General features: G+C 39.6%; 1 protein-coding gene across 5 annotated transcripts in view; it reads right to left on the reverse strand.

The window, feature by feature from the left end:
• Positions 1–12,222, reverse strand: part of Cibar1 (CBY1 interacting BAR domain containing 1) — a 42,355-nt gene extending 30,133 nt beyond the window's left edge. For 2 of the 5 annotated variants that reach the window (XR_007212858.1, XM_048359191.1), the window contains exons 1-6: positions 11,522–11,661; positions 10,765–10,999; positions 7,560–7,628; positions 6,463–6,564; positions 3,932–3,937; positions 2,016–2,120 (exon numbers count right to left, since the gene is read on the reverse strand). Coding sequence is in view for 4 of the 5 variants with exons in the window: in XM_048359191.1 (XP_048215148.1) it covers positions 2,016–2,120; positions 3,932–3,937; positions 6,463–6,564; positions 7,560–7,628; positions 10,765–10,999; positions 11,522–11,547 (543 nt within the window). In the remaining variant the exon portion in view is untranslated. Of the gene's footprint in view, positions 1–2,015; positions 2,121–3,931; positions 3,938–6,462; positions 6,565–7,559; positions 7,629–10,764; positions 11,000–11,521; positions 11,662–12,130 lie in introns of those variants that run through there. The other 3 variants (XM_048359192.1, XM_048359194.1, XM_048359195.1) reach the window with 3 other exon arrangements.
• Positions 12,223–12,823: the final 601 nt, after the last annotated feature.

The following is a 12,823-nucleotide window of genomic DNA, read 5'->3' on the forward strand; positions in this document are numbered from 1 at the left end:
CCAGTAGAGGCATACACTGGCTCATCCATTGTAGACAGAAGTTTCTAAAGCAGGTATTATAAATTGAAGTCTGTGATTTCTGAACTTAGGAATGCCTACTTATTCCAAGAGAATCACTAGATCAGCACAAATGCAAAAATAATCAAGTATGTTTAGTGACAGAATCATCTATAGATGTAAAACCACCTAAATTTCCACCAATCAAGACTTGTTACATATGTTGTGAAATATTGTGAGGATACCAAAAAGGATGATATAGCTTTTATTTCTCAATATGAATATGTTTATGTCATTAAATTTTTAAGAAATGAAACAGAGTCCTATTTATTTAAAACTATGGGCTAACAGTTATGTTTTCCTAATAGGGTGAGTGCACACAATGCACAGTCCATGCTTGAGAATATGTTTCTTACTATCACAGCTCCATGTATGTGCATAGGAAAAAGTTTGGAAGATAAGCTAAAAAGTAACATTTTTGAGTGAGGAGAGTACTGGATTTTTCTCTGTAATTTTATGAAACACTTGTATGTATAATAAAAATGAAGCAACTAAAATTAATGTTTCTTGCTCATGTCACCCAAGTTCACCTACTGAAAACCCAAACCAAAAATACTATTTAAACTTAGGTATTTCTTTCTTTTCATGGTGGTGTGAGTGGAGTTGTTTCCCTGATTTCTTTTTCAGTCATTTCATTGTTGGTGCATAGAAAAGCTACTAGTTTTTAAATGTTCAACAGACAAAGGATAGCTATAATATAAAAAATAATATATAAGATACAAAGAGCTCAAAACATTGATAAAAGAAAAACCCAATTAATAAATGGGCAAAGTGAGCAAACAGTTCGTAGAGAAGAAATAAAAAATGCTCATAGATACATGAAGAAATGTTCAATATCCTTAGCCATAAAGGAAATGCAAATCACAACTACACTATTCCATTTTGCCCTAGTGAGAATGGCAATTATTGGGAAAACAATAACAAATGCCCTGAGAATATGGGGGCTGGGAGGGAGAAGGAACCCTCTTAACACTGATGATGGGAATGTAACTAGTATAACCACCTAGGAAATCAATGAATTTCCTCAAAGAACTAAAAATAGATCTACCTATGACCCTGCTATACCACTCAATGGCATAGACTTGAGGGAAACTAAAAGAATATACAAGAAAGATACCTGAATACCTGTATTTATTGCAGCTCTGTACACAATAAAAATTCTGTAAGATGGCCACAATATTTCAGATCTTTCAAGGTGCTTAAAAATAAAATTCACGGGCTGGGAATATGGCCTAGTGGCAAGAGTGCTTGCCTCCAACACATGAAGCTCTCGGTTCGATTCCCCAGCACCACATATATGGAAAACGGCCAGGAGGGGCGTTATGGCTCAGGTGGCAGAGTGCTAGCCTTGAGCGGGAAGAAGCCAGGGACAGTGCTCAGGCCCTGAGTCCAAGGCCCAGGACGGCCAAAAAAAAAAAAAAAGAAAAAAAAAATAATAAAATAAAATAAAATTCACTTAAGACCTATGAAATTCTCTGATCATGAAAAAAAATCTCAAAGCTATTGATATAAGAAAATAAGGCAATTAACTAATTTTGTTGACTAAAGTACCTTATTGTGGTTGCAAATTATTATGGTTGGCTATTATGATCTTATTAATTTGATAAAACAGATATTAAAAACACAGATATTAGTGATATTGTATTATAATGGACAGCACAGATGAAAAATACTGGCTTATAGAACATTTCTGGCTGTGATACTCTGGGTAACACTATCACTTCCATGGGGTTGCTGTGACAGTTGAATGATAAAAACCTAATATAATAGTATTGATGATAAAAGTCTGGCATCTGGTTGAGAATATAGCCTCTTTACATACTATTGTGTTCACAGGAAAATAACATTGATATATTTTTCACTTGTATCTTTATCATAAGGATTATAGACTAAATCAGAAAATTAAAAATTTCAAATTTAAATAAAAGGTTAAAAAACATGTCTTCACAGTTACTTACCTTGATATCCTTTATTTTCTGCTTTTCAAAATTGTCAATAGTTTCCTCTAAATGACGAGTGGTTCGGGTAGCATCCATTGTAGCTCTCTGTAATTCAGTTTCTGCCTACAAAAGTATTCCCCAACCAAAGATAAAGTCAAATCAGTTTATTGGTAAATGTTCACATTCCTGGCTTTTTGGCATAACTGTAAATTACTGAACACTGTATTTTACCAGATAGAATAAAATGATCCATAGAATAAATGATGTGATTAATGATCTAAAAGAAAATAAAATCTTTCCCTTTCTATAAAAATATTTTTTCCTATCTCATAGTAAAGCCATTTTTTTATTCGCTGTCCTTTATCATAATTTTTATTCTATCTCCCCTTTTCCCTCATTCTCCTCCAAAGAAAGGGATTATGATTTATTAACCATTATTTTAATGATCTCAACTATCCCAATCTATAAAATACAATAAAGTTTATCCCATAGGAAAAAAGTTTATATCTTAATATGTGGATTAAACAAAATCTTTGTGGATTCAGAAGAGCAGACAGAAGAAAGACGTACAGTGATCCTAGTTTTCATAACTAAAAATTGCTTTTTTTTTTTTTTTTTCTGGCCATGGGGCTTGAACTCTGGCCTGGGCATTGTCCCTGTGCTTTTCAGCTCAAGGCTAGCAAGCACTCTATCACTTGAGCCACAGCGCCACTTCCAGTTTTCTGGTGGCTAAATGGAGTCTCACACACTTTTCTGCCTGGGGTGGCTTTGAACTATGATCCTCAGATCTCAGCCTCCTTGAGTAGTGAGGACTACAGGCGTGAGCCACTGGCACCCAGCTGAAGATTACTTTTTTAAGTCATTACAACACTGAAGTACGTTAGGCTAGCAAATATATAACTGAAGTCACTTCCTTTTAATATTTCAAAAGCATAGAAAATTTTAATGCATCTAAATTGGCTGGCCTTGAACTCAACAACTGTAATGCTTCCATCTCCTGAATGCTGGGATCACAAGAGTGTACCATCACATCTGGCTGCATTTATTCTTACCAAGTAGAGTTATATGTTACAAATATTTCAGCATGACATTCTACTTTAGATTCTTACAAGTCAACAATAATATACATTATTTGGTTTATGGTATACATACATACATACTCAAGTTTTTATTTACACATACTAACATACTTATCTAGATCTGTGCTGTGCAATCTATACAGTAGCCACTAATCACACATGGATATTTACATTTAAATTGTTAGAAAAAAAGTAAAAAACTGGTTCATAGGTTACTCTAATTGAATCTCAAGAAATAAACAGCTGTATACAGTAGCTATAAAACTGTTTAGTGCAGAACATTTCCCATTTACTCATATATATATATCTCCTTTTAGAACAGTAGTTGCACTAAACATTAGAATGCTTTCTTAAGCAGTAACATAGATTGTAAAAGACAGCCCAATTTTCTAATAAAATTCATTCCAAAAAATGTTTTGTTCTTTAAGCTATTATATTTGGTCAAAAATGTCATGTCTATCATTCAGTAACTAACCATGGGGAAGATTACATCATCAAAGTTCTGCAACAGGGTTGGGAATGTGGCTTAGTGGTAGAGTGCTTGCCTAGCATGCACGAAGCCCTGGGTTTGATTCCTCAGCACCACATAAGCAGAAAAAGCCAGAAGTGGTGCTGTGGCTCAAGAGGTAGAATGCTAGCCTTCAGCAAAAAGGAGCCAGGGACAGTGCTCACGCCCTCAGTCCAAGCCCCAGGACTGGCAAAAAAAAACAACCCAAACCCCAAACAAAAAGTTCTGCAACATGCAATATTCTAGCATTTGGCTACTGCTTTCTTTTTCAAGGAATATAAACGTTGAAACAAGTAAAAGGGTTTACTATTAGGATCCATGTCTTGACACTCCACGTTATTGCCCACCTGTGACTGAAATTTTTCATGAAGGAAAAGATACATTTCAAATAAAATGACTTTTTCAATAAATTAAAATCCTGTTATAGAATTATATAGTCTTACAATTAGCTTAAGCACCCAATTTCAAGATATTGAACACAAAAATATATTTTATTGTATCTACTTTTATAGGCTTGGGGTTCTTCATATCTTATAAGGAATCCAAATATAAGAGTTTGTTTCTATGTTTATTGTGAAAAAATTCCTACCAATTATCTGATGTCTGTTTACCTTTTGCAGAGACAATTGCCTATTTCTTTTTGACTCTTGTCTTCCCTCATTTATTCTCTCATTTAATATTAAACGTGTAAGCACACACAAAGTTGGCTTAAGTAGTAAAGCCTGGGGAGGCACAAGCTACAGTTGGGGATCTATGTATCTTAACCTTCGAATACCTTCCAGCAACTTTATTTCTGAAAGCTTAAAATCCCTTTGTGTAAGCATAGCAGTTGAGCCACAGTCACTCAGCTAGTTTCAGCAAAGAGCATGTGAATTTCTAATATTCCTTTTACTGAAAATTCTTCAAAATTTTAGAATGCACCAATCTAAGTAACAAATGGTATTAAAATATTAAGATATACCTCCATGAATGTAGTTATCAGTATATTCAGTGGAATTAAGAGCTTCAAATGAGTTACAAAATGGGGAACAAAACTGATTCTAGAAAACAAGAAAGCAAGGGAAGGCGTGACATCCAAAGGATGCCTGACTTATATAACTATAACCCCTAGGATTTTAGCATTTTCAAAAAGACTGGTCCTTTTCACACTGTTACAAGAAGCTTGTTCAGCAGTCACCTCTGCCCTCCTTAGGGGTGAGTAGGTAGAACCCTGAGATTCCTTTTCTTCAAGCACAGGGACTCTTTAATAAAGTTTGTCTATTGAACTTTAACATACTTTTGAATCAGTCAGTTGAATTTTAAGGGTCTGTCTTGGTAAAAATACATCCTATAGTCTCTGGTTGTCAGAACCCACAAATTGTAGACATCTTGACTAAGTGAGCAAGTCAAGTGATCTTTAACTATAGTCTCTTTGGTTGTTGCATTTATTTCCCCCTAATGAGTCCAGACCAGTTCCATACACGTTATAACACTATCTCCTCCTCCATAGCACTGTTTATAACAGAGCATCTCAGAAGTCTTTGGCTTATCAATACCTTTATTTCTGTGTTGTGTCAAAATGAACAGTCAGTCACCAACTGCTTAAGATTCCAGATGTTATGTTCTACCTGTCTTCATATACCTTTGTCCCCAGAAAAACAAACACACACTTTTTATCTCTGGCTTTTTTTTTTTTTTTTTTTTGGTTGGTCATGGGACTTTAACTCTTGGCCTGGTGCTGTCTCTGAGCTCTGTAGTTCAAGGCTAGTGCTCTACCACCTTGAGCCACAGTGCCACTTCCGATTTTCTGGTGGTTAACTGGAGATGGAGATAAGAGTCTTCATGGACTTTCCTGCCCTGGCTGGCTCTGAAGTACGTCCTCAAATCTCAGCCTCCTGAGTAATTAGGATTATAGGCCGGAGCTACTGGCCCTGCTTCTGGCTTAATTCTTAATTAATTCTCCTTTGGCTACCTCAAGATTTCTGTGTCAGTCATAAATTTTCTGGCATTCTCTGGTTTGTCTTTTATAAAAACAGACTGTAATTTCCAGTCTGAGGTTTAAAACCTCAATAATTGGCTACATAGTCATGCTGGGCCTTATAGATACCCATTTTTGTTTAGTACAAGATTGGGCTTATGTACCATTGGTCCACAGGAAGAAGGACCTGATGCAGCCCCAAAATCACTGCTCAAAGGCTCACTTCAGGAATGGAGGTGTGCTGGAACCTCAAATGTCCCCAAAGAGCAACTCCTCATATGTGGTTTCTGGCTGAACTGGGTAGTTAACAACCTTGGAAGTAGGAAGGAGATACATGTAAGGAAGAGAAAAAAAAAGAGGTAGCAGAGATGTTAGTGCTTTCTATGCAGTTGTACCTATCCTAGTTGCAATTATTCTATATTGTTAGCCATGAACAAGGCACATTCTTGTTTAAGAACTTGTGTTTAACAAAAGAACCTTATTATAGTAGATATTCCAATTTGGTCCCTTTGTGCTCTGGACTTCCTTATATTCTTAAGGATTCTATCCTTGAGGGTCTTTTTAGCCCCAAATTATAATTATGCTTTCATGTGAGTTTCCTTTAAGGTATGAAGGGAATTATTGTGAGACTTATTTCCTTTTCTCAAAAATAGAGCAGTAGACATTGATACATTAGTACTAATGGAAGGTCCTTAATTTTATAATTAATATTTGGTTAGCTACCATGAAAAAAACCCTCAATTTTGAACTGTGCAAATGTCTATTTATGGGTGGACTTTTGGGGGTAAGTTTATTGGAAAAAGAATATAAGGACATTGTGTTACATAGGATAATCACTTTACGATTACCTAACTTCCATAGTAAGGATTCCTATATATTGCATACCTTAACCTTTCTTTTAGACAAAAATTCAAAGGATACAATTACATGACGATCAGATGGGTTTCGCTGACGTGTTCTTTCTAACTGAGTTAACTGCTTAGCTTCTCGATTCCTTGCTGTTAATGTTGCTTTGAGGTCCTCCTGAAAATAGCATTTTGAAAAATAAAATGTCTGATTTAAGAAATGAAATATAATCTGTTTTAAGAATGGAAGAAAATTTCTGTTTTGATTTCTTGATTTCTCTTTTGAGTTGTCAAAGTTTAAATTTAGTTAGTGTTGCTGATCTCTCAAACTGTATGGCTGGCCTTTCCTTTTTTTTAAAATCTAGAATTATACAGTTTAAACATTTTTTGTGTAATTAAGTATAGCATCATTATGAATATCGTGTGTATGTGCTCATGTGTACGTGCATGTGCATGGGAGAGTATTACTTTAGCATTCTCTCAAATGATACCATTTCAATGTCAAACTACAACCATAAAAATATGCAGACATAGTTTTGATGATGGTGATGGTTCATTCAGATTTTTTTCCCTGAGATAGGGCCTCACTTGTAGTTCAGGCTGGTGAACTCTAAATCTGTTTCAGCCTCCTAAATACAAAAATAATAAGCAAATGCTACTATACTTATTAATAAAGATGATTTAAAAAACAAGACTTTGTCATACTCATTTAAAAATAGGTGCTTTAGAATGAAAATATGTAGACATATTCATATAACAAGATAACTTGTCTACTATAAATATTAAATATTTAAAATTTAAATAGGAATGTCCTTGCTGCTACAGAAATATACGTCTACTAAAATATGTCATTATTCTTGGGGCTTGCCTAGCATGCATGAAGCCCTGGGTTTGATTCCTCAGTACCACATAAACAGAAAAAGCCAGAAGTGGAGCTGTGGCTCAAGTGGTAGAGTGCTAGCCTTGAGCAAAAATGGAAGCTCTGGAACAGTGCCTGACCCTGAGTTCAAGCCCCAGGACTGGAAAAAAAAAAAAAATTCCATTCTCAGTGATCCAAGAAATTAAAAAAAAAAAGTATTATATGTTACTTTATAATTTTTACTGAAACTGTGGTTGAAATACTCTCAATCAACCAGAATACCTAATAATGGGATAAGAAATGGGTTTACTTACTCGTTTCATTTTTACAATGGTTCCATAAGCTTTCAAAGGTTCAACTACTTTGGCTTCAAGTCTTTCAACCTATTGGAAATTATTACAAAATATAACTGAAAAGAAACAAAGATATCAAAACTTAAAATACTGAAATAAAACCTATGCTGTTTAACATAAAATAATTACTACCCATATTACTACCCATAGCTTAGTGGTAGAGTGCTTGACTAGCATGCATGAAGCCCTGGGCTGGATTCCTCAGTACCACATAAATAGAAAAGTCCAGAAGTGGTACTGTGGCTCAAGTGGTAGAGTGCTAGCCTTGAGCAAAAGAAGCTTAGGGATAGTGTTCAGGATGTGAGTTCAAGCTCCAGGACTGGCAAACAAACAAAAAACAGAAAAGAAAGCTGGACAATGATAATACCTTATACTCAGAAGGCGGAGATTTGAAGGATTGCAGTTTGAAGCCAGCCTGGGCAAGTTTGAGAGACTCCTATCTCCAATTAACCAGAAAAATGGTTGGTGGCTAGAGTGCCAGCTAAGCAAGCAAGCAGCCCAGATACAAACCCTGGTTTCAACAGCAAAAAAGTATTTGGTATACAATATGATAAAATGCTTGAGGTTTCTGAGGAGCTCATCCTTGCTACACAATTCACATTAAACTCAAAGTATTCATTTTTTAGTAAGTTTTAAGACAAATTTTAAGGGAGGCTCAACTTTCAACATGTTTAGCACAGTGTCAGATAGTGTGTCTGAATTGTAATAGCTCAACTTTCTAGAAAAATTAAAGCTGAATGATCCAGCATACTGGAAACATAAAACAAAACAAACAACAACAACAACAACAAAAAAAACTACCACAAAACAGTCTCCAAAAGCAAAAAACAGGGCTGGGAATGTGGCTTAGTGGTAGAGTGCTTGCTTAGCATGCATGAAGTTCTGAGTTCGATTCTCAGTACCACATAAACAGAAAAAGCCAGAAGTAGTGCTGTGACTCAAGGGAGAGTACCCAGGCCCTGAGTTCAAGCCCCAAGACTGGAAAAAAAAAAAAAAGCAGAAAAGCTTCAGATTGTTGATCTCTCAAACTATATGGCTGACCTTTCCTTTTTTTAAACCTAGAATTAAGCAGTTTAAACTTGTGTGTGTGTGTGTGTGTGTGTGTGTGTGTGTGTGTGTGTGTATATGCCAGTAGTATAGCTTGGACTCAGCCTCAAATTCTTGCCTTCGTTGCTTGCCCACAACTGGCGCTCTACCACTTGAGCCATGCCTCCAATGCCTAGCTTTTTTGCTGGTTATTTTAGAGATGGAGTTTCAGGGACACTTCTGCCTGGGCTGGCTTTGAATCACAATCCTCCAAGTCTCAGTTTCCTGAGTAGGTAGGATTATTTATGTGTATGAGCCACCAACACCCAGTTTAAATAGTTTTTCTTAAGCATAATTTTTATCACAAAGTAATTAATAAAGTATCATAGAAGGCACTGAAGAAGAGCTTTTTAGACAAGTATATATTTATAGCCTAAGGAAAACAGCTGTAGATATTAACATTTTTTTCTGCCAGGATAAGTAATAAATATGAAGATGTATTGCTTAAGATAGCTAGGTGGTATTTTTATGGCAAGAAAAAGACTTTAAATGATATGTGCTTATATAGTCAATACATTTCACTTCATACTAGTTTTTAGTTTTTGTAAAAAAAACCAACGTTTCATTTTAAAAGGTTTTAGGACTATGAACAAAAATCAGGTTCACATCAAATACAAAGTAGTTGGAAGCCTAAAGTCAAAACTATAAATATCCAGTACAGTGTAGTCTGTATATAATCCATATGCCCACTTTCAGCTTAAGGGTTATTCGAAGCTGTTTTCAGTTCTCCCTTTCATTGCCTACCTTTTGTCATTGTTCATTAGCACCTCCACCATTTGGTAAGCAAGAGAAATAAAAGGAGAACAAAAAATGTAAATCAAGTCAGTTTGCTATTTGATAAATAGCATAAAAGTTTTCTAAAGGAGGGCATGGTTTGGAGGCATAGCTTAAGTTCAAAACCCAGTGCTGCCAATAAAAAAAGTGTTCTAGAAAGGATAAATCATTTGACTGAAATTGTAGAATTATCTGTGACTATAAATTAGTTTTGGAACCCTCCAGTTTTATATAGATAGATATATATATATCTATATATATATCTGAGAACTGTGTAATCAAGTGTGATAAATGCTCATAGCAGTGATAGTTTCAAAGATTAATATTCTCATTTTACATTTTGATAGCATTTGTTTTAGGCCTTAATAAAAGAACCTAAAGTCCAGAAGATTAAAGTACAAAAAGAGTAATGGAATTTTAAATGGTGTAATGCTTTAGCTGGGTGTGGTAGTACAGGCCTGTCATCCCAGTATTCTGGAAGGCTGGGGCAGGATGATGGCACGTTTGACACCACCTTAAGGTTACATGATGAGACCCTAACTCAAAACAAACCCCAAAACTGGTATCTCAAACTACAAAATAAATGTAAATGAAATTATGTAAGGGAGCCAGAGAAAAGTTAAACTTTTAGAAAGAAAACCACAAGTCCCTCCTCACACAAAACAAAAAGCACAACTCAACCTTACCTCATGGGGCCTCACTAGTAGTTTCCCTCAAGATATAAATCAGCTTCTCCATTGGTCAATTTTCCAAAGTATGACTATCTTGCCCATTTATTAATTGATTCAAAATACTGCCATTCTTAACGTTTTTCATCTGTTACACAGACCCATGCAAAGCTCACGCCATGCTTCTGTAAAGAACAGGTGTTCTTGCCAATAGGTGTTAATGCCAAATGAAGGCGGTAAGTTGGGCCCTAAGTTGGGCCCCATGTCTCACATCTGTTCTCCTAGCTACTCAGGAGGCTGAGATCTGAGGATCTTGGTTTAAAGGCAGCCCTGTGACTTATTTCCAATAAATTCTGAAAAATCCGGAAATGGCCCTGTGTGAGCAAAAGAAGTCCAATGATAGAGCCCAGGCTCAGAGTTCAAGCCCCAGGACAGGCAAAAACAACAACAACAGAAACACAAACAAAAAGAACGCCCTAAAGTTTAGTTTAGAAAGGCAAGATAAACCAGGAACGGTTTCCCTTTAAGATTGGAAAATGCCAAGTTTATTACTGTGGATTAACCCCTATGGTTTGGTAGGTTCAGCCCACTACTTCCAAGGCTGATTTATAAGTGATGTGTCCTCACTCCGTACGTACCTCAGCTTGGCGATAATCCTGAAGCTTGGCAAACTCATCAGCAAAGTTTTTCAGGCCCTGCTTTAGGTTCGGTGTCTCTGTAGAGGCATACACGTTGATCTCATTCACTAGGAGGTCTGCTTTGTCTCGCAGTCTGGCAGTTTTCCGCACATAAGCAGCAAAGATTTGGCACAGCTCTCCAAAATGCTTCTCCACATTTGTGACAGCATCTTGCAGTTGTCTGGTTTGAGCATCCCTAGAGAAAAAGGTGACACAAAAAGCAGAACATTCTCCTTAGGGTTGGGATGGCTGCACGCTAAATCTGGTAGGCAAGCAAACATTCTCAGAGTATCTCATGCAACCTCCTAAAGATCCGATCTCCAGGAGAGGGAACTGCTCTCCTCCAGGACCCCATCTAGGCCTGGTCTCGCGATGCGGGCTCAGCAGGCCCAGAACAAGGCCCACCTTGGGCCTCACCAAGGCGGATGGCGGCTGCTGGAAGCCGCCAGCCCCCTGTGTCTGCTACCTCCAGACTTCTGGGGCGCCCCGGGCAGCGTGGGTGGGGGCAGTCGGCCGGGCCCGGGCTCTCCCGGACGCGGCACTCGCTGCACCGGGGGAGGTAGGCCCCAGAGCGCTGTGGGCACCGAGCAGCCTCCAGCCCAGGGTCGGAAGCGGGTGCTGCGGCCTAGGGAAAGAGGGGAATAGAGGCTCCGCTTCGCCTACCCCAGCCCTCGCCTCACGTGTGGGCGGCCCTGGGCAGCTAGGCCCCGGCTGTTACCGGCTTTCCAGGCTGCGCCTCAACATCTTGCCTCGCGCACCGCCGGGGACCCTGGGGCTAGAGCCTAACCACTGGGGCTCGGAGACGACCAGGCGCGCGCTAGGGCGCGACCCGCCGCCGCCACCGCCGCCGCCGCCGCCGCCGCCGCTGCCGCCGGGAGCTGGGGAGCCCGCCGCGCGCGCGCGCGCGCCGCCGCGGTGTTCGCCCGGGCGTTTCTATGGAGACGCGGCGCGCGCTCCCGCAGCCCTGGCGCGTGCCCTGCCAGCGCGCGGCTAGGGCGGCGAGGCAAAGGTGGCTACGCGGCCCTCCATCCCTGCAGCAGCGCCGGCTCGCCGGCTCGCCGGCACGTCAGGGGAGCTCTTGGGCTTTCCACCCTCCGCTCCCGCTGTCCGAAGCCGGATGCCCCGTCGCTGGGCCTTCCTGGTGTCCGTGAGCAAAGCGGGGAAAGCCAGTCTGTCAGCCGGGAGGCGGAGGACGCCCGCCACTCCGCAAGTGAAGCGCTATCCTCTCCTCGCTTGCCGGTCCGCTGCCCTGGATTAAGCCGCCAAATGCGGGCTCTGGAAGTCGCCTTAAAAAGAAACCTTGGAACACGCAAGCGGTGCTTCCCACCTCATGGTTTCCTTCATCTAGCCGTCATTTATTTTGTGGGCACCGGGAATGATAGGCCCGAAGCGGGTTTCCTGTCCTGCCGGGCCGGGGGTGTGAGCACAGGGGCGCTTCAGGCGCGGCCACGCGTGAGGTCACAAGCCCGAGGCCAGCCCGGTTGCCTTGGAACACCCGTGCCCTTGACACTAGTGCACACTGCGCCTCCAAGTCATCTTGAGTTCGAAAGGCAGGCTTTGTCGGTCCCCGAGACGCCCTCGTGGGCCCCTCGCAAGCTGGGCCCGTCCAGGGAGCGCAGGAGTCCTTCCCTCACTGGGACTGGACTCTGCTCCTTTCCTGTGGCTCTTCACTTTGAGCTCTTTCAAGCCGAGGATGTGTGATGTGGGCGCATTCTTCAATGCCTCGTGCAAACCCAGGAAAGTTTATTTTGCTTAAATGTATGTCCTTTGTTACTTCTGTTTTCTGTACATGAGAGAAAATGTAATTCGTCGCTGTCTGCTTATTTCATTTCACATGATTTCTAGTTCCATCCATTTGCCTGCAAGTGACATAATTTCAGTCGTCTTTATGGCTGAATAATAATACTATATATACATACACATATGGACCTATGTATGTATAAATCACATTTTCTTTATCCACTCATCTGTTGATCGACACCCAAGCTAATCCTATAGTTTAGAAATGGCTTGGTTTTTT

This window comes from Perognathus longimembris, chromosome 12, assembly GCF_023159225.1.
Source record: "Perognathus longimembris pacificus isolate PPM17 chromosome 12, ASM2315922v1, whole genome shotgun sequence".
In the NCBI taxonomy this organism is placed as follows: Eukaryota; Metazoa; Chordata; class Mammalia; order Rodentia; family Heteromyidae; genus Perognathus; species Perognathus longimembris.